This window comes from Schistocerca americana, chromosome 2 (assembly GCF_021461395.2).
Source record: "Schistocerca americana isolate TAMUIC-IGC-003095 chromosome 2, iqSchAmer2.1, whole genome shotgun sequence".
Taxonomy (NCBI): domain Eukaryota; kingdom Metazoa; phylum Arthropoda; class Insecta; order Orthoptera; family Acrididae; genus Schistocerca; species Schistocerca americana.
The window spans coordinates 219,663,785-219,691,192 of record NC_060120.1 but is presented as its reverse complement, the minus strand read 5'-3'; the positions used below and the strand labels follow the sequence as shown (position 1 = coordinate 219,691,192).

The window sequence follows — 27,408 nt, the reverse complement described above, 5'->3', positions numbered from 1 at the left end:
TTCAGATCAAGATGAAGTGAAGCCTCATCCATGATTAGCACATTTGTAATAAGCTGAGGGTTGATCCATTGTTGAATTAACATTCACTAAAGTGTAGCCATGGAACAAAAACAACTGCTGATAGTGCCTGCACACATTGTACGTGGTATACATACAGCAGGTTCCCATGTCAATCATCTGGCTAGCATTACTCGTTGGAGCTAATTGTCTTATGTTGTTGTCAACTGCACGGAGAAGGTCCTCTCCAGCTGAATGTCCCAATCCTTGTAGGCCTCCCCCAGTTGCAAATAGTATGCTTAAGCATCCCTAACACAACAATCAGTTGCTTCAAATGTCCTCCTGTTGGAGCACCATCATTCTGGAAATATATTGTGATACAAACATTGAGCACCATGGATATTAGCCAGTCAGTTAGTAGTTGATGTGGAGACACAGCATCATTGTTATAGATAGTCTGTGAAAACCAGTTTATAGATGTTGGCCACTGATGAATCATGTGTACGATTGGAGTTAACCCCCTCAGCATCAGTTAAGGCCTGAAGATGGTGTACAGAAGCACTGAAACTGTTAGCCATATAATAAATAACATCATAAGGATGACTGTAGGTGTCCCATTTTATTAAATACAGTTATTACCATCTGATAATCCGCTCAGAAAATGGGAAGCTGCCAGTCCTGCATTAGAATACACTTCCATTGCACTGTACCGGAAACCAAGTCATGACGAACACTAAAAAGTTCATGCTGCATGCTTGATGCTGCTAGAACAGTGAAATTAGTCACATGCCAACAGAAGCAATGAAGTAAGTCGCAAGTGAGGATTACCTTTGTTAAATTGGAAGAACAACATGGTGGTGAACCTAAGAATTACAGCGTACTGTATATTCTAACTAACTGTACCAAGATGGTATTTTAAACATTTCGTGTAAGAAAATGTGTCATGTAATGAGGGCACATTCTGTTTCTGTGTGTTCCACGTGATTATTTGATTATGAAGAGAAGTAGCAAATGAGCTCTAATATGGAAATAAAGTGTTTCTGGGCCCATGTCCGTATAACACATTTTATTCTTCTATGTGTGAGGAATGTGTCCTGATAGTTTGGCTATACCTTTTTGTTACACGCTGTGTGTATGTAAACTTATTAGTTGCATTATCTGCAAGATTGTGCAAATAAATTGTTGTTGTTGTAACTAATGTTTTTGAGGAAGGTTCTGTGGAGGGAAAAAAAACATACTGTTGTAAACCCTGTATTCATGTCACCTTACATGTTTCATTTGCTTGATGATTAATCATGTCATGTCATCCTCAAAAAAGTAGAAGCTGTGGAACACTGCATGCAAATAATTCAAAAGAAGATAGTTGAGAAATTTTGAAATCTATACAATTAGTTTTGCTGTGGAATCCATGACTGAACAACCCTAAAATTCCAATGCAGTCTGTTTCAGTATCTGGCAAACAGTCACTCCTCTTCTGTCATAAATAGCGTTAATATTATGAGTAATTTCCTTTTTATTTTAATTTTGTACAATTATTCACAGGCTAGCTTCAACAGATCGGTATTGCCATCATTCTCATACATCATACTATTTAAAGTTTTCTAAATATTTTTATATTCTGCTCAAGAACTGAAGCAGAATAATTCATTTAAAAAAGAGGTTATTTACTAATCTCTTCTTCTGGGATTAGTTTCAATTCTGTGTGACAGTTTATTGTGGAAGCCACTCTATTTCCTATTATGAAGGTACAAATTCTGTACAGCACTTATATTTGCTGAGTCTCAGATTCAGACACATGTGAAGACCATTCCACAAACATGAAAGGCTGATTCATCAGCAAAGGCCATCTTCTCTAAGAAAATCTCTTTCTAATCCCAAAGCAGAATAACCTCTTTGGCAAACTGCATACTTTATAGCTTTTCGAGATGCTTCATAACACTGTAAGACTGCAATCAATGAATTCATATCTTAGGAAGTACAGTTTAATTTGGTCACAGCTGTTTAACTGTTTTGTCTTTCATATTTTTTTGGGCAATCTCTTGGAGTTTGCAGAGAGGTCTTAAAGAATTTACAGTACTACCTGTTCTGTGTTTTAAGTTCAATATTACAACTAACTTTAAATATATAAAAAAAGTTTTCTTATACTGGCTCAATATATCATTATATGTTTCTTTTTTGGGAACATTACATTATTTCTTGTCTTTCTCCAAATGAAACAGCATTCAAACTGCCACTGACGTATATGCACAAAGAAAGTAATTCCTCAAAAACAGCATCTGCTTGATAAAGATATTCCTATTCATCCTGTAAATTACCACTCCATACATGAATATAACCTCTACTTATGCCTAATATCAACCGCTTACTACTGTACCCAAGCTTTATGGCATACCCTCACTCACGGACAACTCTGCAAAATGAACAATGCAAAGCACACTCCAAAAAGTGTGAGTGTTGATGATAGTGGTACTGTGTTGGTGAAAATCTGCATAGTCATACTTCTCTGGACATTAGTTGACATTAACCTCTTTATTATTATTTTTTTTTGTGTGTCAGAATTATATCCTGAAGTCTACTTTTTCTATACACATTTTATATACATAAATACTGTTGCTCAAGTTTTATTGTTGTTTCGTCATTCATTCCTGTAAATGAAGAAAATAATAAAAATGTTTGCAGTGTAAGTTTCTTATCAGAATGTTGAGTTGGGGAAACAGTTGTAAACTGGACATCACAAAACCCTTGTGCGATTTTTATATAAGTTGTGTTGTACGTGGTATACATACAGCAGGTTCCCATGTCAATCATCTGGCTAGCATTACTCGTTGGAGCTAATTGTCTTATGGTGACATTAGGGTTGTTGTCAACTGCACGGAGAAGGTCCTCTCCAGCTGAATGTCCCAATCCTTGTAGGCCTCCCCCAGTGTATGTAGCTAGTTTCTTACTTACTTGTCCAAGCCCAGTTGCAGAGTCATTTGTTATTGGTTTGTCTTGAAGATAAAACTTCCTCAGCTCTCTGCTGACTTCTAGCGAGTGTGGTGTATCTCGCTCATAAATAAATGAAATTGGGAATACTGTCTCATAATTTTCTGTCATATTTTCTGCCAGACCATTGTAGAGAATCTCTGAAATATTAAATAATTGTAGTTCAAAGTAAAACATATTAGCAAACATTAAGTCTGCATTAACTGCCATATTTTTCTTAAACACAAGTTGAAAATTAAAAAAACAAAAATGAATGCCCCAAAAGAATGGTTCTGAAACAGTAAACTGTTAATTGCAAATTTTGAACACCATACTGTACAGACTCATAATCGCTGGACAGTACATCGGTTTTAGTACCACTGTAGCCTCCTTTAACTAAACACCTGACCTGACATCTTGCATGAGGATTTCTACTGAAATGGTGAATACCATCTTGGAATACACAGTGAAATGGAGCTCAGTTCCCAATTGCGAAGTGGATAAAAAGATTCCACATAACAACACTCAACTACGATGTGTCATTGCAGTATCTGATATACCCCACACTTTCCATGTGAAGACAAACAGCCATCCATGAAATCAAACTACAACTACCAATTTTGCTATATTATATGGAGTGTTGCATGAGATGAAATTTAAGTAGTAGTCTGATGAACAAAACTCTTTCTTGCAGTCTGTCTCCCAGCTCCAAGCAGTCTTTGTTGACACTCAAGATGCAACATTGTCCTTACTTTTGCCCATGTCACCTAAATTTACATCTATACTCTATGAATTACTGTGAATTGTGTGTCAGAATTTACTTTTTGTTATATTCTGAATTAACATTACTTCTCGTTCCATTTACTTACTGTGTGTGGGAAGAATGATTGCTAGTAAGCATTTGTGTGAGATGTAATTTCCTTAAATTTTTCTATGTGATCTCTATGTTTATTCAGTAATATTATTATTTTTTTTTAAATATCAGGTCATCCTTAGTGCAGATTACTTACCCAAAGCTATCCAGGAGAATTCGTCTTTGGTGGTTCCTGTTATCAATGGAACTTGAGCAAAATCTCCAGAGAGTAGTTGTTCAGTGGGATCTACAGTTATGAATCTGTCAGCCCCATCTCCAAAATCTTTTTCAACAATGACACCAAATACAACCATAGGATCCCAACCCCATTCCTATAAAAGTAATAAAAAACAAGGAGTTAACTACACTGCATTGTCTTAGGTTTACACTGTTTTTAAGCAATGCACATTGTAATTATTTGTGAGACATTCCTTAAAAAAAGCCATCACTTTTCTGAGTATATGAAACAGGATAGAAGAACCAGGAATATCTTTGAAACTGAGCAAACCGACTGTAGTCTGATTGAAATTATTTGATAGTTGTCATCTGTCACTTGCCATTCAGTGTTGCCAGCTACCACTCAGTTATCCACAACACAGAAACACAGTGGGCAGTTCACAAATGCTGTTAATTTGTAAGGTGGAGCAAAGTTGGAAGCAGCCATGGCAGGTATGATGGAAATGCAAGATGCTCTGTCAACTGCTGATTTTAAGTGACCAGTGACTGAACTGTGACAACAACCTCATGATTTGTGGTCAACATTCTGTGGCAAAACTATCACTTTATTCAAGGCAATTAAAGCTAACCTCTATGAGCAAACTTAAGACAGAAAAAATTCAGTTTCAGCACTAAACAACGAACTGTAATTTCTCGCTGTCATCCATTAGTTACCTGAAACTATCCTTACATTGGCTACACAAACTGCCACTTAACCAACCAATGAACATTCCTGTTTGGGACTTGGTTGTAGATTATAGGTGTTACTGGCAAATTCCAAATGAAAAAAGAACGATAGGAAGAAAAATAAGGGCAAATAAAATTGTCAATACTTTAGTGAAAATAATGCGGCAAAGTATTAGGAAAAAAAAACAAATACATCTAAATCAATTAACTGCAAAAATAATAATTACAGTATTTTGATTAGATTTAGAAATAAAAAAGTTCGCTGTCCTTCATGAGTTTCGAAGCCACAACTTTCCACACGACAAGTTCATGTGCTTACCACTACACTACAACACTCCCATGCTTAATGCTGTTCATTTGTGACTCCTATTCCAGTAGCAACGATGAATTGCAACCTTCAAAAATTTGGCTTCACGTAATGTTGTGCAAAACTTTACTAATGTACCAATCTCTGTGATTATAATATATGTAACACTGAATCCCGTCTTGTGCAGAAGGCTCTAGTGCCATGTATGAAACGCATGCATCTCGTGTGTGTGTGTGGGGGGCGGGGGGGGGGGGGGGGGGTGAACTGACCAATTGTTGAGGCAGTTTGGCAACAGCAAATGGTTCGGGGGTGGTGATGAGTGCTCTGATTGGTGAGTCAGCCCGTGAAGAGTCAACTGTCAAGTTATTTTAATCAGACTATAGAATTTGAATTGAGGAAACTAAGTGTTAGGTGAAAGATGAAGGCAGAGAATATGAATGTTTTATATTGAATATGGGTATGAAGTATAGACTGCAGCTTCCCTAGCCTACTTAACCTGATACTGGAGAAGACACTAAAAAAGGCATCATTGATTTGCAGAGATTTCAGCGTAGATGATGAAGTGAAATTATTAGCTTTTGTCAAAAGTACTATTCTTGTATCAGAGGAGGATGATGGACTATAAAAGACTGCTACAGTGTTAGTTGAGGGGGCATAAAAAGTGGGTTTGAAGTCTATTGAAGAGGAATGTTATGTATGATAACAAAAAAGGCAGATAAATAAGAGGAGGAAATAGTAGAGATGGGAAGAATTTTGTTTATGAAGACTGGATCCTTCGAATGCCTAGGAAATACTGTTAATTGGAGTAAATAATGCAGAGAAGAAAATAATGAACCATATAAGATCTACAAGAATTGCATATTTGCAATGAATAAACTATTCACCATCAAATGCTAAAAAAGACATCAAAACTAAGTATTTTCAAGGCAACTGTCTTAACATACGTGGCCGAGATGTGAATACTGACAGGGAAGATAGAGAGGAAAATTATCATCTTCAAAAACAAAGTGTTTTGAAAAGTTTTGAACCAATTTTTGGGCATACAATTTCAGCAGAAGAAAGAACACAGAAACCTATGCATTGTACAGTGAGCAAGATGTGACGGTAGGAACAAGAAACAGATAGATTGAATGGATGGGACATGTACTGAGAAGGGATGGTAAAAAAAAGTGCTAGAAGGGAAGCCACAAGGAAGGAGATGCCTTAGTGGGTCAAAGTTGACATGGGAGGATGGAGTCAGAAAAGCTATAGCCAGAATGGGAACTCACAGTAGCATGGATGAAAACCAAAAATGATAGAAGAGGCAAAAGACTGAGGCGATAACTCAACTTTGGTTCATGTGGCCATGTAGATAAGGTACAATAGGAAACATTCTTAAAATAGAAGTGACGAACATTGGCATTATACACAATTAAGGTAACTGGACAAATTAGCAGAAAGATTTAAAATTGTCAGTTCCGTTTCAAACTATATTAATAAATTAATCTCTCTTTCCTAATATTTATCTTGTTATATGGGGTGCCTTATCAGATTTATTTTTATTATTTTAACTTCTTTCCTGGATGCCCTTCCCATCTCAACAGTCTTCAATTAACCTATGGGAGGAAAACCATGTCTGTGATTCATGTAAACATTGTTCTGTATTTTATCATATGTTAGCTGTTTGTCTATGGTATTTTTGGAGGTGGAGATTGGGAACCAGCCTAGAATTCACCTAAGCAAGTGTGAGAAACTACACTTAGGCAGGCTGGTGTACCAGACCAACAGTCCTTAATCCACAGTACAGCTTCTATCTGGGCCTGGTGCACTTCCCTGTTTCACAAGATAGTGCACTGCATGTTAAGCTATACAAGCACATCATTATCTGTACACTTAATAAAAAAACAGTCATTTCACCTTGCAGTATATCAAAATATTTAAACCAGTTACACTCTTTTTGCCTACAAACAATATTTTGTAGATATGAATGAAACATACTAGTTCATGACTTTGTTAAGTATATAACAAAAATAGCTGACAGTAAATGTTTAAAATAAACAACCAGATATGAGAGATGTGTGATGCTTCTCACTGCCATTTCCCAGTATCGACAATTTTCTGGTCTATTAGCATGTGTGACAATGTAAAATCTTTTGTTTGATTTTATTATGTTCTTAATAGTACATAACACTTACAAAAAACTGTGGTAGTGTTTCTGCAATCTCTATGGCATCCTTTCCTTTCAGACAATTAACAATCTGCTCTGATGATGTGTCAGGGCAGTTTAGCATTCTTGCTTGCTTCTTGGCTTGTTGCAACGGGTCCTTTATAACAATTGATTGAACAGCTGCACTCATTGCAATTCCTTTATGAAACAAGCCTGAAAAAGCAATTTGTACTTTCAATGAGGATTATGTAGCAACTTTAAATATTGTTGTAGCACTGAAAAAAAACAGAGACGTTATGTAGAAAAGGATCACCTTCTAATTAATAGTAATATTTGCCATGGTGGCACAGAGAAAAGCAAGTGCCAGAATATAGTTCACTGTATTTAGTCTCAGTTGCAAATTACAATGTTTTGATGACTGGTTTCAGATGAAAAGCATCCATTACCAAGTATCAGAAGCTTTTGTTTTAAGGTGCAAAAACAGCTAAGGTCATACGCGCCCATGTCGGAACCCTATAACACGAAGGAGAACAAGGAGTTAAAAGCAATTACACATTAAGCCCAATCAACAGAAGGAAAGACAACTAAAAACAGGGACTTTCTCTGGGAGAAAGCGCCATAAAATGAGCCATAAGGACAATGGAGGTCCTGAACTAAAGATTAAATGTCCTTCGCCATATTGCTACAAAGGATAAAAAGTAAAAGTGGTTGACAGCCTGCGCATCATTCGCTAAAACTGCCAATAGCTCTGACGGCAAACATAAATTAGAACATAAGTGGTTAAAAGAATGGCATTCTGTCAGGAAATGATATACCATCAAAGGTCGAGGACAATGAGCACAAAGTTGTGGGGAACGAATGGCGATGGCCAAAAAGGCAGTGCCCAAAATGCAACCTAGCTAAAATGATCTCCTGGTGACGGGAGGGCCGAGAGGTGGTCAGCCAAGCCGTTAGGAGGTTTAATTCCCTGGAGCTTGTCCCCATGAAGGGAAGACCACTAGTCATGCCAAAGTGACGCCACCTGCCGACAGATGGCAACACACAGATCATTGGATGGAATGGAAGAACTAGTGGGCTGAGATACAAGGACTGCAACATTGGCAGCAGTGTCAGTGGCCTCGTCCCCTGTACGACCGACATGACCAGGGACCCACATAAACATCACAGTGACTCCATCAAGATTGAGCAAGTGAAAGCTCTCCTGGACCCGTTGCACTAAGGGATGGACGGTGTACAGCACACACAGGTCCCGAAGTGCTGAGAGAGTTTGAGCAGATGACACAATTGAAAAGCCTGCATCACCAGATGTACTGCTTGGTCTGATACAGGACGAAGAGCTCTTCTGTAAATACTGAGCAGTGTTCCAGAAGCTTATACCGAAAATCATTGGTGCCAATGACGAAGGCACACCCGACATGATGGTCAGTCCAAAAGCCATCAGTGTACACAAAGGTACTACCACAAAGTTCTGTGTGAAGGTCAAGAAACTTATGGCGACAGAGCAAGTTACAAGTGGTGTCCTTAGGAAGCGAATGAAATTCAAGGTGAACAGGAGCCACCACACAAAGTCAAGGTGATGAAGGGGTCACACCCACTGGGAAAATGGCAGATTGCAAGAAATTAAGCTGCCAAAGCAATAGCTGAAAGCAAACTCCAGAAGGTAACAGAGAAAAGGGATGTGCCCCATACTGGCGATCAAAGGAGTCACCGAGAAAAGAGGCAGACAGACGGCTTGCGTGTCTGTTGCAGAGAAAGTCACAGCAGTATGACAGCAGGAGTTTGACAGCTTCTGCATACAGACTCTCAACCAGGCTAGTATAAAAGGTGCCAGTGGCCAAACAGATTCTATGATGATGGATTGTATTGAGACAGCATAAAATGGATGGACATGCAGATGAACAAATGGAACACCCATAATCTATTTTCAAATAAACAAGGGACCGGTACAAACGGAGGAGGCTGGTCCGATCTGCTCCCCAGAGAGTATCGCTGAGGACACACAGGACACTGAGGGACCGTGTATAGCAGTGGCCAGGTAAGACACATGGGAGGATCATGAAAGTTTCCTATTGAGCATGAGCCCCAGGATTTTTGTAGTTTCAACAAACAGAAGAGCAACAGGCCCAAGACTCAAAGACATGGAAGAAACCAATTGTGTTGCCAGAAATTCATACAAACTGTTTTGTCAGTGGAAAAATGAAAGCCATTGTCAATGCTTCACGAGTAAAGATGCATTGCTGAAGACACCGCTCAATGAGACAAGTCTGTGGAGAACTGCAATAGATGGCAAAATTGTCAACGAAAAGAGAGCCGGAGATGCCTGGTGGGAGACAGGCCACAACACTGTTAATGGTGACAGCAAAGAGGACGACACTCAGGATGGAACCTGAGGCGCACCATTTTCGTTGGTAAAGGTGTCTGAGAAGGCAGAACCCACATGTACCTTGAAAAAAAAATTCTTGAAGGAAGCCCCATGTGTAGAGAGTACAAAGGATATCAGTTCTCCAGCAGGTGGTGTCCGAAGATGATGAGGCCACCACTTTGTCACAGAGATATCTCTGTGATGAAATAATGGCTTCATCAGCATTTGGATCTTCATATTATCTGACTTTTTATATCAAAGTTCAGTTTAAACTGAATTTAACAACTGTTTACTTTACGTGCACTGCCCCAGAAGATAATTCCGTAAGACAATGGGGAGTGAATATATGCAAAATAAGCTAACTTTCTTGTCTTTAGGTCAACATATTGAGAGGTGCTTCTTATGCTATAACAAACTGAACTGAATGTCATTAGTTTATCCATGTGTTGACTCCATTTTAAATTACTACCTATTTAGACCCCAAGGAATTTTACAAACTGTACTTCATTCATTGTATGGCCATTAATGTCTATTCTGGTGCTAAAAGATCTTTATGCTATTTTCAAAGTGCATAATATGAGTCATTGTGAGAGTAACAAACTGTTAGCTGTGAACCACTTTTAGCCCTGTTCAGCTATCATTGGAGTTGTATCTGCTAAGGGAGTTTGAACCCTTGGTTAGTATGCTTGTGTCACTAATAAACATTACAGTTTTTGAAGTGTCCTTTTAAGAGTGGATCCAGTACCGATCCATGTGGTACATCACATGTTAGTATGTCCCATTGTCAGGTTATTTTCATGCCTGAGATAGAGTCTGTTGATGAAACCCTCAGCTTTCTGTTATAGAGGGAAGATTCCAATCATGCAAGACAATTGCCATTAATGTCTTAACACTAAGTTGGCTAGGCAGATTTTTGTGATGCACAAAATAAAATACTTTGGCAAGGCAGTAGAATATACCAACAGGACAATTTTTCTTGCTTAGCTCTATTTGCACTTCATTTGTGGGGTCTTGTATCACTTTCTGTGTGGACAACCCTTTATGAAAACCAAACTGAGAGGCAGTTAACTGGTTTTGCTAAGTAAAATAAAATAGTATGCTATCATAGGCACATTGTCACATATTGTACCATTTGTGTAGCCAGTCAGTAGAAACTGGGGTATTTCCAGATAGACTAAAACAGTTGATACCTCTGCCAGTCCACAAAAATGGAGTGAGGAATGTAATATCTAACTATTAGTTCATCTCTCATTGCTTGTGTTCTCAAAGATATTTAAGAGACAAGTGTATCATAGGATTTATTGCCACGTAATTCAAAATAGCTCAGTGACATCTGCACAGTTAAACTTTCATAAGGGATTCTCCACAGAGAGAGCAATATTTAGCCAGACAGATGAAATTGTAGGTGAACTAAATTTCAAAAGGTATCCAATGGGGATCCTTGGTGAACATGCTAAGGCATTTGTCTCTGTAGACTATAACACAGTGTTAAAAAGCTTCCACATTATGGCATCAGAGACTAGCCTTTAACTTGGCTAGAATATTATTTACACAAAAGGAAACAGAGAGTGTTCTTAATGGGGGCAGGTGTAACAATAAACTCAGGGGAAATGCAGACTCCCAGGGTTTGATCCCTGGGTCACTGATTTTCTTGATCTATGTTAATGATCTACCAATTATAATTAATGACAGAGCTGATGAAACAAGTATTCTGATCAAGGTGCCCAACTCCACAGTGCAGGATACATCCCTGACAGACAATAACCAAGTACACAAATGGTCGCAGCAAATAGCCTAACCCTAAATTTTTCAAAAACTAGTCTGTATGGTTCCAGGCAACAAATAAAACACTTTAAGTTTCTGAAATGGATTTAACAATCAGAAAATTAATGAAACCATGCATACAAAATTCTTAGACAATCAGACAGACAGTCTTTTAAAATGGAAGGAGCAAATCGATCAGCTGGTCAAGAAACTTAACTCAGCTTGCTTCGCACTGTGAACCATTTCTCACTTTGTTGACAGTGAAATATGCTGTTATCAGATTTTGCGTATTTCCATTTTATACTCTCCTATGGCTTAATCTTCTGGGAAATGCTGCAAGAGCTGAAAATATCTTCAAAGTTAAAAAAATGAGCAGCAAGCTACATTTATGGGGTCTCTGACAGAACATCCTGCAGGGGCTTTTCAAATAACTCATGATATTTGCTATTACAGGTCAATCAGTACACATACTCACGGGTGATTTCTGTAGCCAGCAACATGAAATTATTTCAGAAACACTGTGACATTCATAGTCATGGCACAAGGCAGGTGACAGATTTCCACCAAACCTCTGCAACTCTCACAAAAATATGCAATGGTGGAGTTACTGAGTCAGGTATAAACGTATACAATAAGCTCCCCATCAGTATAAAAAAGGAAATTAATAACATACAGGTATTCAAAAGGAAACTAAGAACATGCCTCACAGATCAAACTTTTGTAATAAAATTAGTGAATTCTTAGAGTTACCAGGCATCCATTAGTGTAAGAACAAAGAAAACAACTTGATAAAAAGACACTCTTAACAGAAAAAATGTGACATTTTTACTTACATCATAAAGATGTAATTTTGAATTTCATATTAAATATTGATTATAAAATGTAAATTATTTGTGTTATTAGAATAAAAATGTGTACTTTTATTTATTCTACATGCTTAAGCTTACAATTAAATTTATGCCAGTAAAATTCTGGCTGTAATATTATATGCAAACATTGGTTCTTAGAAACCGAGTAAAGCAGTATATATGTGACATATATTACTAGTACACCATCTGTACAATATGTAATCAACAGGACCAAATAAAAATCAAATCAAGGTTTCAGCTCAAACTATCCTATTATTACATGTTCTTCCTTCCCAAGATTCTTTCCAAGGAAGCCTAAATTAAAGGTGATCTTGCTGAGCCCTGCACTTGGATTAGAAATGCTAGTTACCAGTACCTGGTAATCACTTCCCAAGGAGTTCTGAATTGGATTTGACAAACTTTTCAACAATTAAGTTCTGATCAATTTCAGTTCATTTAAGAATGGCATATAATGACAATATCTGATTTAATATGTTGTTGTAACTTACATTATGGATTGAAGTGGCCGTGCGGTTAAAGGCGCTGCAGTCTGGAACCGCACGACCGCTACGGTCGCAGGTTCGAATCCTGCCTCGGGCATGGATGTTTGTGATGTCCTTAGGTTAGTTAGGTTTAACTAGTTCTAAGTTCTAGGGGACTAATGACCTCAGCAGTTGAGTCCCATAGTGCTCAGAGCCATTTGAACCATTTGAACCATTATGGATTGAGTTTTAGAAATCTAAGTTGGATTTCTAGTTTCATGTACTGCCTAATATCAAAATAGTGTCAGCAGTGTAGTTTAAATGAGGATACTAACATCCTATAGTTTCAAATTAGGCCATTGCTTTGTAAAATGGTAGGATTTTTTTCACTCCTCTTTCAGTTTTCAGTAACTTTTAATTGATTCAGTGAAACCATACATTAAATATACTTTCAAAGAGAATCAATCTATTCATTATTATCCAGTGCTAGTAAGAAAATTTGTTCCATGTTGAGAAAATGATTGAAGAGAATGCCTGTACTAGCTACCAGTATATCAGCAGTTTCAGTGCATTCTTCACACTGCAGCTTACGTAATATCCTTTATGTGACTGCAGTCTGCAGCTATTGGATGTTTTGTCATATGTTGTAGGAACAGGTAGATCAGTTAAAAACTGACAATGAAACATAACTGTATGAACATGACCAAGAAATGCAGAGGCAGTGATGCATCTCTATCTTAGTCACATTAGAAGACAGCATGAAGTACAGAGAGGTATGGTGGGGAGTGTCCTCGCAGACAACCACGAGAGTCAAGGAGAAGTGCCAAATGCTAGCTCTGTATGAGAGGTCATCCCACCATAACGCACTTACTCATTCACTTTAGTTCTCTTTTTAAATGTGAAATAAACCACTTCTGTGCATAATTTTGAGTTCCTAGAGCCAAATGCGTCTACTTTTGAAAAGTTCTGGAACAGATTACTGAAACAGAATTTTTATTATATAGTTTGAACACATTAATTTTTTAAAATAACCAATTTCAGTGTAACATTAGCCATTCTCATATCTGACTGTATTAGTTATGAGAGTAAACCATCCAGCTATCAGTAAAATGTACATGCTACATCACTGGTTAAAATAATGACTATTTTATGCTTTGATGTAGCGTGCAAATTTTGCTGATAATTGCATGGATAACTCCCCGATGTAGTCAGATCTTAGGATGCTTCATGGTGAACTGAATCTGATGATTTTAAAAAATTAATGCAATCAGGACAGACCATGGAAAAGCTGTTTTACAACCAGCAAATGTGGATTTTATCAAAGGACCTTATCATCATTTTTTGCAAATTTCTCTGAGAAGATGTATCAACACATCCTTGAGAGATATTTCTCGTGGTGAGTTATGTACAGGCTAGTGTGAAAATGAATAGATGAATTAGTGCGACTACTTGAAAGAGGCTTCTTTCAGAAGAAGTAATCAAATATTTTTATGAAGTATTTATTACTTTCTAAAATGTTCATAATGATCCTACAGTGATACAATTTTTAGGCCACTTGATACTGTAGAATCTTTGTGAAATGGAGTGTACAATAAAATTGGGAAATTTGGTAATAGATCAAAGCAAATCAAGAGGACTTTTCCATTATATCATGTGAGATCTTGCACCTGTTCAGATATATCACCAACAACGAACTACTGATTTCTGTGTTCTTACTAGCTACAAACTTGCCGTATATCTCTTTGACAACAGGCTATTTTGCATTAAAATAATAATAATGTGGCTCTCACATTGACAGCTCATTTTATCTGATGTGTCATAGTGAACTCTACTGGAACACCTTTGAAGTGTTCAACTAAATGACTATATCAAAGACAGTGTTGCATGTAAAATGATAGTTTGCTATCCTCTGTGTGAACTTGAATGAATGCAATTTTTCCATCTCGATTATTTTGTGAGATAAATATTTAGGCAGGAGTAATAGGTTGTGTGGCTCTTCTTGGAAGCTATGCTTTCATAATTTTAACACTAAAACTTCTCCATGATGCCCACTGCCTGTCTTACAGCAGCTGCTGCTGGAGTTTAGTCAGCGTCTCTATGATGCTGTTGTACATACAAAACAAATTCATGACGGAACATGGTGCCTTCCTTTGGGTCTTCTTTATCTGCTGTATTAATCCTATCCTGTAAGGACCCATTCATTTAAGTGGGATTTTGTTAAGTGAACTCCTTTACGGGTGAAATACATTACCCTACAATGTTTTCAATGAATCTCAGTGTGACACCTACCTTTCCCGCATTTCATTTTGTGTGGTCATTCTACTTAAGTTTATTCTGGACACAAAATTCCAGATATTTTATAGTTATTCCTTTTTCCAGTGATTCATTGCCATTAATGTGTTCAAACTTTTTTTTTTTTCAGCATCCAACCCCTTGCACTAGCTTCAGTCATCTACAGATCTTCCTGTATTTTGCTGTAGTTTTGTACCTTTGGGATTTTTCTGTATACAAGAGCATCTGTAAACAGCCTCATGGATCTTCTGGTGTTTCATGTCTGATAATGTCTCACCCATTATGATCAGTGTGCTGTGTTCTAGATGTGATGAAGATGTCAATCCAACCACAAACCTAGTCTGATATGGCTCATATTTTCTTTTGATGTGGCAGTGTTGGACAGTATGAAAGTCTTCTACAAGTTACGGGATACAGTATCAACTTGGGTACCATCTTCATCTCATTGATGAATAGTGTGAGATGTATTTCACAAGAGTGCTGCTTGTGGAATTGATATTAATTAGCACAGAGGGGATTCTTGGTCTCTAGCATAAATCATGTTCCACATTTCTGCAAACAATTGATTTAAGTGACATAGGCCTACTGTTTACATTCTTGAAAACAGGACTGATCTGTACTATATCGCAATCCCTTGGCTTGCTTTATTACTCTAGTGACCTATGAGGAACTGCTGCTAGAAGGGAAAGAAGTTCTTTCGCATGATCTACATGTAATCATATAGATGTCCCATCAGGCACAGTCGACATTTCTCTGTTGAGCAATGTTAGTTGATTTTCTGTTCAGCAGTCACTTACCTACATGTCTGTCATTTCAGAATCCATTCAACAATAAGGAAGAGGAACAATAGTACAATCCACTGTGGAACAATTTTGATAGACCAAATTTGGCGTTTTATCTCCTACTTTATATACTTTATATCAGCCTTTGTTTCAGTCCCAGTGTGATTATTGGTCCTCAAAACTGCTGTCAGTAATATGAAAAATGCTGTACTTTGACCTTGTTGTGTTTAAAAAAAACATACTTTCATTTTATTTCAATTTCCATTTTCAGATTTCTATTCAACATGGTACTCTTTTTCCCTGCATTTCAAAAACATTTAGTTAAGTTCGTGATTTGTACGAGGGTAAGTCAATTATTATCTGCAATTTAGTTATATTTTTGTTTATTTTGGTAATACAGTCATTTTACATTGATGATGCATGCTTTGTTTATTTGTTATTATATCTTTGCAATTTTCAAGCTGCTATGTTAGTTTTGTTGTTACTACCGTGTTATTAATCATGGGTACTCCACTGTCTATTTGCACCAAAGAAGAGCAACATTCAGTGATCCATTTTTTGTGGTCAGAAGGCGTATCAGGGGCCAAAAATCATCAAAGACTTTCGGTACAGTACAGGAACAGTGTTTTGCCACAATGGAGTGTCCACGAATGGATTGAAAAATTCTGGAATGGTCGCACAAGTGTTACGCATGTTGAAGGAGCTGGACGACTGTTTACCCCCACAAATGAAGAAACCATTGAGCATTCACATGAAATGATTCTCTTAGACAGACAATTAACCATTAACAAAGTGGCACATCATCTGCAAATTACTTATGGTTCTGCCTATGAAATCATTCTCAACAGACTTGGGTTTCATAAAGTTTGTGCAAGATGGGTCCCAAAATAACTCACACAGTTGCATAAACAAAAGCACTTGGACACTGCTGAAATGCTCCAGAAACTCAAGTTTGAAGTACTGGATCATTCTCCATATAGTCCAGATCTTGCCCCTTCTGACTATCACTTGTTTGGTCCACTCAAACAAGCATTAAGGAGCTGTCGATTTGCCTCAGATGAAGCAGTGAAAGAAGCGGTGCATTCCTGGCTCACAGATCAACCGAGAACCTTCTTCTGTGAGGGCATCAGGAAGCTTGTACAACAATGGACCAAGTGCATTGAAATGCCAGGAGACTACGTTAAAAATGATGTTCTTGTAAGTTTCCTATTCGATCACAATAAAAATTTTTAACTACTTTGTGGATGATAATTGACTTACCCTTGTACTTACTACCCTATAATATCAGTATTATGATAATTGCTATATACCTCTAGACATTGGAGACAGCATGTGCAGATATACACTGGCGGACCCTGCACTGTAACCACTGACTGTCACATTGTCTGGGTCACCTCCAAACGAAGCAATATTCTGCTGTACCCATTTGAGAGCCATCACCTGATCCTTAAATCCATTGTTCCCAGGAAGAACTGAATCTCCAGTGCTTAAGAAACCTGTAATATGATAACATGTAGTCCCAATTTTTATAATCAACAATATTTTGTGTCTATTTAAACATTATTTAGAGAGTCATACTACTTCAACATGCAAAGAAAAAAATTATTCACCAGCCACTGAATGATCAAAGAGCAATAAAGAAGCAATTTTTATTACAAACTTATCAACAGCAACACACTATCTTTCATATAAGTCTTTATTTGCAAAATCCTACAGTTGTGGCATCCATCCTAAAATATCGCTCAAGTTCAAGATACTGAATGTATAAAAATAACAGCGGCAGGAATGGTTAAAGGTTTGACTGACCGATGGGAGAGCATCATATTGATACTGAAAACCCTGAGCTGTCTGATCCTCAAGATAGATGCCAACTATCTCATGAAAACTCATTTACAAAGTTTCAATAACCAGCATTAAGCAAGGGAACTATGAATATACTGCAAACACCTCTCTTGCTTCCATAGGAACCACGAAGACAAGATTAGACTAATTACCGTGCACTTAGAGGCTTTTTCTCTGCAAACCACATTGAAATGCATGGCAGATGGTATGTCCTACTGTACCAGTTATTAGGGTTTCTTCCTGTTCCATTCACTTATGTAGTGCAAGAAGAATGATTGTTTGATGCCTCTGTGCACGCTGTAATTATTCTAATCTTCTTCTCATGATCCGTATGTGAGTGCTACATAGGGGGTTGTAGTATATTCCTAGAGTCATCATTCAGAGCCAGTTCTTGAAACCTCATTTGTAGACTTCCATGGGGTAATTTATGTCTATTGTCAACAGTTTCCCAGTTTAGTTTCTTCAGCTTGACTGTAACATTCTCCATTGGCTCAGACACATCTGTGACCACTCATGCTGTCCTTCTCTGTATATGTTTAATATCCCCTGTTAGTCCTATTTGGTATGGTTCCCACACATTTGAGCAGTATTCAAGAATGGGTTACACAAATGACTTGTAAGCGATCTCCTTTGTGGACTGATTGCACTTCCCCAGTATTTTATCAATAAGCCAAAGTGTACCACCTGCTTTACCCACAACAGAGCCTATGTAATCATTCCATTTCATATCCCTACAAACTGTTACAACCAGGTATTTGTATGAACTGGCTGATTCGAACTGTGGCTCAGTGATATTATGGTGATATTATATATCTTTCATTTTGTGAAGTGCACAGTTTTACATTTCCGAATAATGAAAGTAAGTTGTCAGTCTTTGCATCCCTTTGAAATCTTGTCACAATCTGACTGCTGAATATTCATGCAGCTTCTTTCAGACAGTACTTCATTATAGATAGCTGCATCATTTGCAAAAAATCTGAGATTACTATTAATATTGTCCACAAGGTCATTAATATACAATATTAACAGCAAGGGTCCCAACTCACTTCTCTGGGGCACGCTCAAAGTTACTTGTACTTCTGATGATGACTCCGCATCCAAGATAACATACTGTGTCCTCCCTACCAAAAACTCCTTAACCCAGTCACAAATCTCACTTGTTACTGCATATGTTCAAACTTCTGACAATTATGGTATGTGTTATACTGAGTCAAATGCTTTTTGGCAATCAAGAAATACTACACCTACCTGACCATCTTCATCCAAAGCTTTCAGTTTCTCATGTGAGAAAAGTGCGAGTTGGATTTCACATGATCGATGTTCTCAGAATCCTTGCTGGTTGGCATGGAAGAGATACTGTTTGAGATACTTCATTATGTTTGAACTCAGAATATTTTCTAAGATTCTACCACAAATCAGTGTCAAAGATACTGGATGGCAGTTTTGTGTATCACTCCTACAACCCTTCTTGTAGACAGGTGTTATGTGTGCTTTCTTCCAACTTATGGGGACAATTTTTTGTTCGAGGGATCTATGATAGATTATAGTTAGAAGAGGGGCTAACTAAGCCACAAATTCAATATAGACTCTGATAGGAATTCCATTGGGCCATGGAGGTTTGTTCAATTTCAACAATTTCAGTTGTTTCTCAATATCACTGGCATTAGTAGTGATTTCACTCATCTTTTCAATGGTACAAGGGTTAATAAATTGGGGCACTTCTTTGCAAATATAGATATAGGGGTAGAATGCTTAACATAGTTAACACTCATAATTTTGCTTAACATTTCTCTAGTATTTCAGTGCATGTACTTGATATACTTTCTGATACAAAACATGTTTATCCACCTTGCACTGTAGTGATAAGGTTATAAAAATGAGAGTAAATTATATTAAGCATTGATGTGGGATTTTGCATATGAAAACTAAGATGCAAGTTAGTGAAACTGTGTAACATAAAGCTACTGTTTACATAATACTTCTTTTGCACCTTAAGTCCCACCAAGAATTTTCCAGTAATACGTGAATCATTTGTTTCTGTTTTCTGTCCATACTATTAGAAATACACACATCTTCAAAATTCACTCTTATGTGCAGGAGCATGTTTAAATTACCTTAATAATTGAAAATCCAGAATACATACAGTGATACATAGTAAGTTCTGCAGGTGGCAGGTCAAACCGGTTTGCAGAATGGCTATGCATGATAAGTTAACATGGAATACATTCCCTAATGCTTCTATATGCAGAAATCAATGTTTTTAGTAGTACTAAAAAACTATGGGCTTCTGTATAGAAGCAATGAGCCAAAAAATGTTTACAATTTAAAATAGTCAAATAAAATAATTATGTTTTTCTCAAGTCTGGTCATTAGGTAATTCAGAAACTGTAAGGTCAGTTAAGCGTAGCGGACTGATTTATAAGAGGAGCTGAGCTGAGATTGAGAATTTACATATTTTGCAAATTATGCATTTATAACCATGCTAGCAGTATTGAAGTCTCTTGCCATTTTGGAAAAAGTATGTTAGAGTGAAGTCTGGAACAGTAGATGGTGAGCAGACTTATCAATATTCATTGTGAAACTAATGCGCGACAGAGCTGTGATACTAAACTAAGCATTTTATGATTGTGAATATCCATTTGCTTTTTCTTTAATGCAATACGCAGTGATTGTAACATGGAAAATCTAGGCTGGAATGTAATAATATTGTGTAAAGCATAGTTGCTGCTCACTGTGTAGAAGAAATGCTGAGTCGCAGATAGGCACAATAAAATGACTGTGGGAAAGTGAGCTGTCAAAAAAAGGTCTGCATTGAAAATAGACAAAAAACACACACACGAGATCACTGTCTCTGGCAGCTAAAGCCCTTATTGTACAGTGAGTAGCAACTGTCCTTTTCATAATATTGTTACAGCTGGGATTCTGCATGACCTGGATTGGTAGGTTTCAGGAGATGTGGAACCAGATATCTACACACAAACCACTTCTGTAAATTAAGGGCTGCTGGTTTGTGGGCATGGCGCTGTTACCCAATAATGTCCTGGATATGTTCCAATGGGTTCATAACAGACAAACTTGGTGGCCAAGACATCAAAGTGATACAATATTGCAGTGCCTGTGAGTACAGGTTGTAGACACATGGCTGACAACATATGGAAGTTTGGGTCTGCCCATGAATAGTGCTCGGATTGCCCAATTGGTTTGGCGACCATCCAATATGTGTGAAATCTGGGTTCCAGTCCAGCACAAAATTTCATTGTGTTATTCCATTATACAGCTGACAATATTCGCAACTGTGCATACGTTTCATGTATATCAATGTGAGTTTACTGTCATGCTCCTCAAATCACTGGAGCATGATTCTGGCCTTGTGACATGATTGGTTATTCTGCTTTAAGAAGCCATCGCACTCAGGGAGGACATCAAGCATGAAGGGATGCTGCAGGTGGTGCACAATCATGTTCAGGCAGTCCACAGCTGTCATGGTGCCTTTTTATTACTATCACAGGTCCCATGGTGCCCCTCTTGGATGACAGTGTAATCTAGAAAAGCCCACTTACCTGTTGAGCAAGGTAGTGCAGTGGTTAGCACACTGGACTTGCATTCGGGAGGACAACAGTTCAAACCCGCGCCGGCCATCATGATTTAGGTTTTCCATGATTTCCCTAAATCACTTCAGGCAAATGCCAGGATGGTTCCTTTGAAACTCTCTCTCTCTCTCTCTCTCTCTCTCTCTCTCTCTCTCTCTCTCTCTCTGTGTGTGTGTGTGTGTGTGTGTGTGTGTGTGTGTGTGTTTTTTTTTTTTTTTTTTTTTTTTTTTTTTTTTTTTTTTTTTTTACACTTAGTTAAAGGAGAATATGCTGTTCCTGGGGACAGCTTACCTAAAGCCCCAAGCCTGTAGTTGAGAGTCACAAGAACTATATCCTCATCCAAAAGGTACTGAGGACCAAAAAGGTCACTTGTTCCTCTAAATAGATAGAAGGCACCAGGATGCAGGAAGATCATTACTGGTCTCTTTGGGTTTCCAGTACTGTCTGGCAACTGGAATTATAAAAAGGTGTATACATTAATAAGTGTCATTTCCGTGTGTCTACATTAATTATTATGAAATACAAACAGACTGTACAGTTATAACCATTTCCTTCATTTGACATAAGCTGTGCTAAACTGATCATGCTTTCATTTTCATTATAACCATGCAGAATATTTTCTTGGCATCTGCAACAATGATCAAAAGATTATGCAGTCTGCAAAACAAGCTTATTACTAAGCATATTGTAGAAGCATTATTAAAGACTTTGTGACTGTACATTGTGCAAAATTCATATGCGGGTCAGCTGCTTTCAACTTCAGTTGTGATTATGCCTATTAAATCTCGCAGCATGATATTTAAATCAGTCTTCAGAAGTGTTGCACTATTTACTTCCATCTGAATGAAAATACAACCAACTATCACTGCAGTTTGAAAAGTGAAAGAAACAGTAATGGCAGTACAATCAGCTGTCATTCCATACAAGAAAAAATCTTACCCCTAAAACAACAGCTAAAAGCAGTACAATTTGCATTAGACATTTAATGTGTAAATACTAAAAGTTTGCTCAAAATTGGAGATATAAGTTACATGAGGAACTAGTTAGGTGAGAAATTAGATCAGAGCCCACATAACCCCAGCAGGAAAATACAGGGTGATCAGAATCAGTCTGAAAAGCTTTTAAGGGTACTGCAGGGGAGGTTTTTCTGAGAAATAATTGTTAAGAAAAATATCAATACATTGTAACGTTTCTGAGTTATTTAGCATTCAAGTTAGCCAATCAGATCACTGTGTGCACAAATTCAAGCAGCCTGCCGCATACTATTAGTGTCAGTTGTTCTCATTGCATAGATGATAGCGCACAAGGCTGTTCAGACTTTGCTTTAAGTTCAATCATTATTATGTCCAATTCTTGTATCACTCTCTTCTTCGGCTGTAGGAACTAAACAAAGAACATGTATGGTGACACTGTCTCTTGCAAGCCACTTGAATTTGTGCATGTAACAGTGTGATTGGCTGACTTCAGTGCTAAATAACTCTAAAATGCCACAAGTATCAAATTTTTTTCTTACAATTTTTTCTCAGCACAACCTCCTGTGAAACACCCTACAAGATTCTCAGACTGTTTCTGACCAGCCTGTCTATCACACCCATTGATACTCCTCTGATTGACACAAAAGGTGGATGAAATAGTCCCTGATAATAAATACAGTTAGTTTATAGTATAAAACGGCATTCAAATTGCTGGGTTAGGAGTAATATGAGGTGCAGAAAAGGTGTTTGAAGTTCGTTTTTCTTCAGCTCCCTTAACCTAAGGCTTCAGTAGTAAGTTTTTCGTTTATGCACCTCATACACCTCTTTCTTTTTACTTTCTTTTTCTTACTGGCTGCCTTTCTGAGGTTATGAAATACCTTCTAGCTCTGAATGCTGAATGTTTTTGTGTCCAGCTTCACTGGTCCTATGTTAGCAATTGGTGTTAGTTCAATACGTAGACCAACATTTGTCGGAACATATCCTATAACATGTTATTGTTACATATTTTCTACAGCAGGTAGCAATTTTCTATCACAGATATAGTTTTACTTACCTTTGTAGTGTATAGGTTGAGAAACAAACAGTCTTCAGAGGTTTCATTGGTGTTCTCTCTCTCAGGACATCTTGCTCCATCCTTTGTGGCATCTGTTACACCATCCCATGGGTTCAGTGGCACTGGAGGCTAAAAATTCAGATACATGTGATAAATTATCCTCAACCTTTATTTTGCTTGTCTATGTTTTATCTGTTTAGTGTTATTAATTTCTAAAGGGGACCAGATGATACAATCAGTGATGTATGAATTCAAATATGATTATGTTTACAAATTAATTTTTTTTAACAAATGTAGCAATCATGGCTGTCATAAACTGACAAAAAAATCATGGTTGTTTTAGTTTTTAGTGTGAGAGTTAAATGAACTACACTACCTTTGACTTGGAGATATTTGATAGGCATATAGAAGATTAGATATTAATGCCTAAAAAGCAAAGAATGAGACAGAGAGTGGGAGAGATCTGAAGCTTTGTTTGACCACCACACAGCTTTACTAGGGCACAGTCCTGTTTGAGGTGGTATGTTTTGTCTTCCTCCAACCTTTGAATGATTTATACACCCAGATATAAGGGGATCGACAGTTTAATGTGAACTCCAAGGAATGGCACAACTTAGTGGCTTTCATATTAACAACTGATAACCAGAGGTGAAAGAAGTGAAAAGTTACAGAATAAACTCTAAGAACCTTTCAGTTTAAATCTGACAATCCACTGAGCTGAATTATATATAATTATAAACATGATAATAATATTAAAACTGGAAATTTTCATTAGCTTACACATTGTCTCAGAAAAGCACAGTGAAATGCATCTGTTACTGTCCCAATGCTGCTGAATTTCTCTTTAGCTATATCTTACATGCTTTAATATTTGTTTAATTATACCAGTTTCGTCCTCAAGGTTATGTCAGACACTACAAACTGTTGTAACTAGTTGTTTAAAATGTATGAAACTTTATGAAGATTTAAAAGGCATAATTCTGTTAGGACCTGGTTACAAAAGCTGTCCTTTTTGTCATCTAAACAGGCTGACCTTGAAAAGTTTATTCAGGAATTATGGTCAACTATTACTAAATGAAAAATATTAATAGAGGATTTTCTCATACTTTTTTTGATGTAGCAAGGGATCATGTGTACATTATCATTCCATGCATTATGCCAGATTATGAAATGGATCATGCTATTAGTTAGTACAGAGAAAGATCCATGATAAAGAGAGGAAAGTAAAACGACAATACATTTATGTATTCTCAATTTCATTTAGATTGTTGCCAGCAAAGAATCCTGAGCAGGCAAAACTTTTATACCATATTAATTAAAGAAACTCCATATCTGAAATTAAATATGAAGCAACTGTGCTTGGGTGAACTGGAACATGAAATACTAAAATATTACCAACTGAAATTACAGACAGTGTGCTAGATCAATTTATGCAACCCTGTGGTACTGAATTATTTACAAGTCATGCAGAGACTGACTGACCACCAAATGGCAATATCAGCTCAAGACTTGGAGGCCTGCTGTCACATGGTCATCACATGTACTGGTCATTAGATTCAAGGCGCTTAGGCTTACAACCACTTGAGACTGGTGTGGGAATAATTCTGTAACTCTGCAAAGCTTCAAATGTTCTCCTAAAACCCTTCAAGGCCTGGCAGGCTAGTTTACCATGTACTAGGTTACCTGGAGGCCTGTGGCATTCATTCCTTCAGACATCATGTTCCATAAATCCCATCATGAGAGAGAGCCTTCAGAGTTGCCAAATGAATCAAGTTATATGTTAACAGGCACCACTGTCAACTTCTGTAAAGTATACTAATGATAAATTTATGACTAGTGCTAATCTACTCAAACTGATAATATGCTAATTATTTCCAGATTACTTTAAATTTGTGTTTCAGGAGGAAAACAGCCACTTCGGAAAAAAGCCACTGCACCTCCTCCTCCTATATGCCTCACTTGCAAACTTCATCTGATACCACCACTTGCTAGCTCCTGGTAGATAAATATACTGCCTCTGGTGAAATAATATTGTGAGTATTGCAACATGAAGTTGGCCAAAATGAAACAATTGCTTTGGGGACAATAAATTGCAGAACTTTAGGGTCCTTAGGAGGACCTCTTTGGGTATCTTTGCTCCCTCAGAGACTACAGAGGAATCATTTTAGACAGGCTTACCAAAGATTCCTCAAAAGTTGAAGACTAATGCCCCATTGGTCTCCTTAGTGTCATGTTGAAGCTCGTGCAGAAACTCACCCATGACAGAATCTGTCCAGACATCAACAAACATGTCCCTATAGAGCTAGCTGGGCTTAGTTTAGGAAGAGGATGTGACCAAAGGTGCTAACAATAGCAGCTCATATCAAAAACGGCTTTGAGAAGCAGAAGTGAAACATGATGGTCATCTTAGATCTAACTGCAGCCTATGATACCATCCTACGTGACAGACTCCTACCAAATTCATTGTCATTCTATGTCAGAAACTTACCACTGTAACTGGCAAAATTTCCTCAGTTGCAGGTTCCTCAGAGAATTCTAAAAGTAGAAGTGATGGTATCTTACAAGGTGTTTTGGCCCAATTCCTTTTTATTTGTTTACATACAATCTTCCATGAATGAAATCCAGGAAATTTATTTAAATCAGTGATATTGCTTTGTTGACTCAGGATCGAAGCTTTATGGGGGCTGATGGAACACTAAACAACAGACCCAGATATGTTGGGTTGTTGTTGTTGTTGTGGTCTTCAGTCCTGAGACTGGTTTGATGCAGCTCTCCATGCTACTCTATCCTGTGCAAGCTCCTTCATATCCCAGTACCTACTGCAACCTACATCCTTCTGAATCTGCTTGGTGTATTCATCTCTTGGTCTCCCTCTACGATTTTTACCCTCCACGCTGCCCTCCAATACTAAATTGGTGATCCATTGATGCCTCAGAACATGTCCTTCCAACCGATCCCTTCTTCTTGTCAAGTTGTGCCACAAACTTCTCTTCTCCCCAATCCTCTTCAACACCTCCTCATTAGTTATGTGATCTACCCATCTAATCTTCATCATTCTTCTGTAGCACCACATTTCGAAAGCTTCTATTCTCTTCTTGTCCAAACTATTTATCGTCCTTGTTTCACTTCCATACATAGCTACACTCCATACAAATACTTTCAGAAACGACTTCCTGACACTTGAATCTATACTCGATGTTAACAAATTTCTCTTCTTCAGAAACGCTTTCCTTCCCATTGCCAGTCTACATTTTATATCCTCTCTACTTCGACCATCATCAGTTATTTTGATCCCCAAATAGCAAAACTCCTTTACTACTTTAAGTGTCTCATTTCCTAATCTAATACCCTCAGCATCACCCCATTTAATTCGACTACATTCCATTATCCTCGTTTTGCTTTTGTTGATGTTCATCTTATATCCTCCTTTCAAGACCCTATCCATTCCATTCAACTGCTCTTCCAAGTCCTTTGCTGTCTCTGACAGAATTACAATTTCTTCTCCATGGATTTTAATACCTACTCCGAATTTTTCTTTTGTTTCCTTCACTGCTTGCTCAATATACAGATTGAATAACATCGGGGAGAGGCTACAACCCTGTCTCACTCCCTTCCTAACCACCGCTTCCCTTTCATGCCCCTCAACTATTATAACTGTCATTTGGTTTCTATACAAATTGTAAATAGCCTTTCACTCCCTATATTTTACCCCTGCCACCTTAAGAATTTGAAAGAGAGTATTCCAGTCAACATTGTCAAAAGCTTTCTCTAAGTCTACAAATGCTAGAAATGTAGGTTTGCCTTTCCTTAATCTAGCTTCTAAGATAAGTCGTAGGGTCAGTATTGCCTCACGTATTCCAATATTTCTACAGAATCCAAACTGATCTTCCCCTAGGTCGGCTTCTACTAGTTTTTCCATTCATCTGTAAAGAATTCGCGTTAGTATTTTGCAGCCGTGACTTATTAAACTGATAGTTCAGTAATTTTCACATCTGCCAACACCTGCTTTCTTTGGGATTGGAATTATTATATTCTTCTTGAAGTCTGACGGTATTTCGCCTGTCTCATACATCTTGCCCACCAGATGGTAGAGTTTTGTCAGGACTGGCTCTCCCAAGGCCGTCAGTAGTTCTAATGGAATGTTGTCTACTCCCGGGGCCTTGTTTTGACTCAGGTCTTTCAGTGCTCTGTCAGACTCTTCACCCTTCCACCTTTCTGCTTTCCCTTCATTGCTTAGAACTGGGTTTC

The 27,408-nt window shown here is 37.6% G+C and overlaps 1 protein-coding gene across 1 annotated transcript in view; it reads right to left on the bottom strand.

Moving 5' to 3' along the window:
• Nucleotides 1–27,408, bottom strand: part of LOC124596080 (esterase E4-like) — a 43,614-nt gene that overhangs the window by 6,586 nt on the left and 9,620 nt on the right. Inside the window, exons 2-7 of the mRNA XM_047135063.1 lie at nt 23,161–23,289; nt 21,424–21,583; nt 17,011–17,196; nt 7,199–7,383; nt 3,972–4,146; nt 2,947–3,122 (exon numbers count right to left, since the gene is read on the bottom strand). Of these exons, the coding sequence (XP_046991019.1) occupies nt 2,947–3,122; nt 3,972–4,146; nt 7,199–7,383; nt 17,011–17,196; nt 21,424–21,583; nt 23,161–23,289 (1,011 nt within the window). The remainder of the gene's footprint in view (nt 1–2,946; nt 3,123–3,971; nt 4,147–7,198; nt 7,384–17,010; nt 17,197–21,423; nt 21,584–23,160; nt 23,290–27,408) is intronic.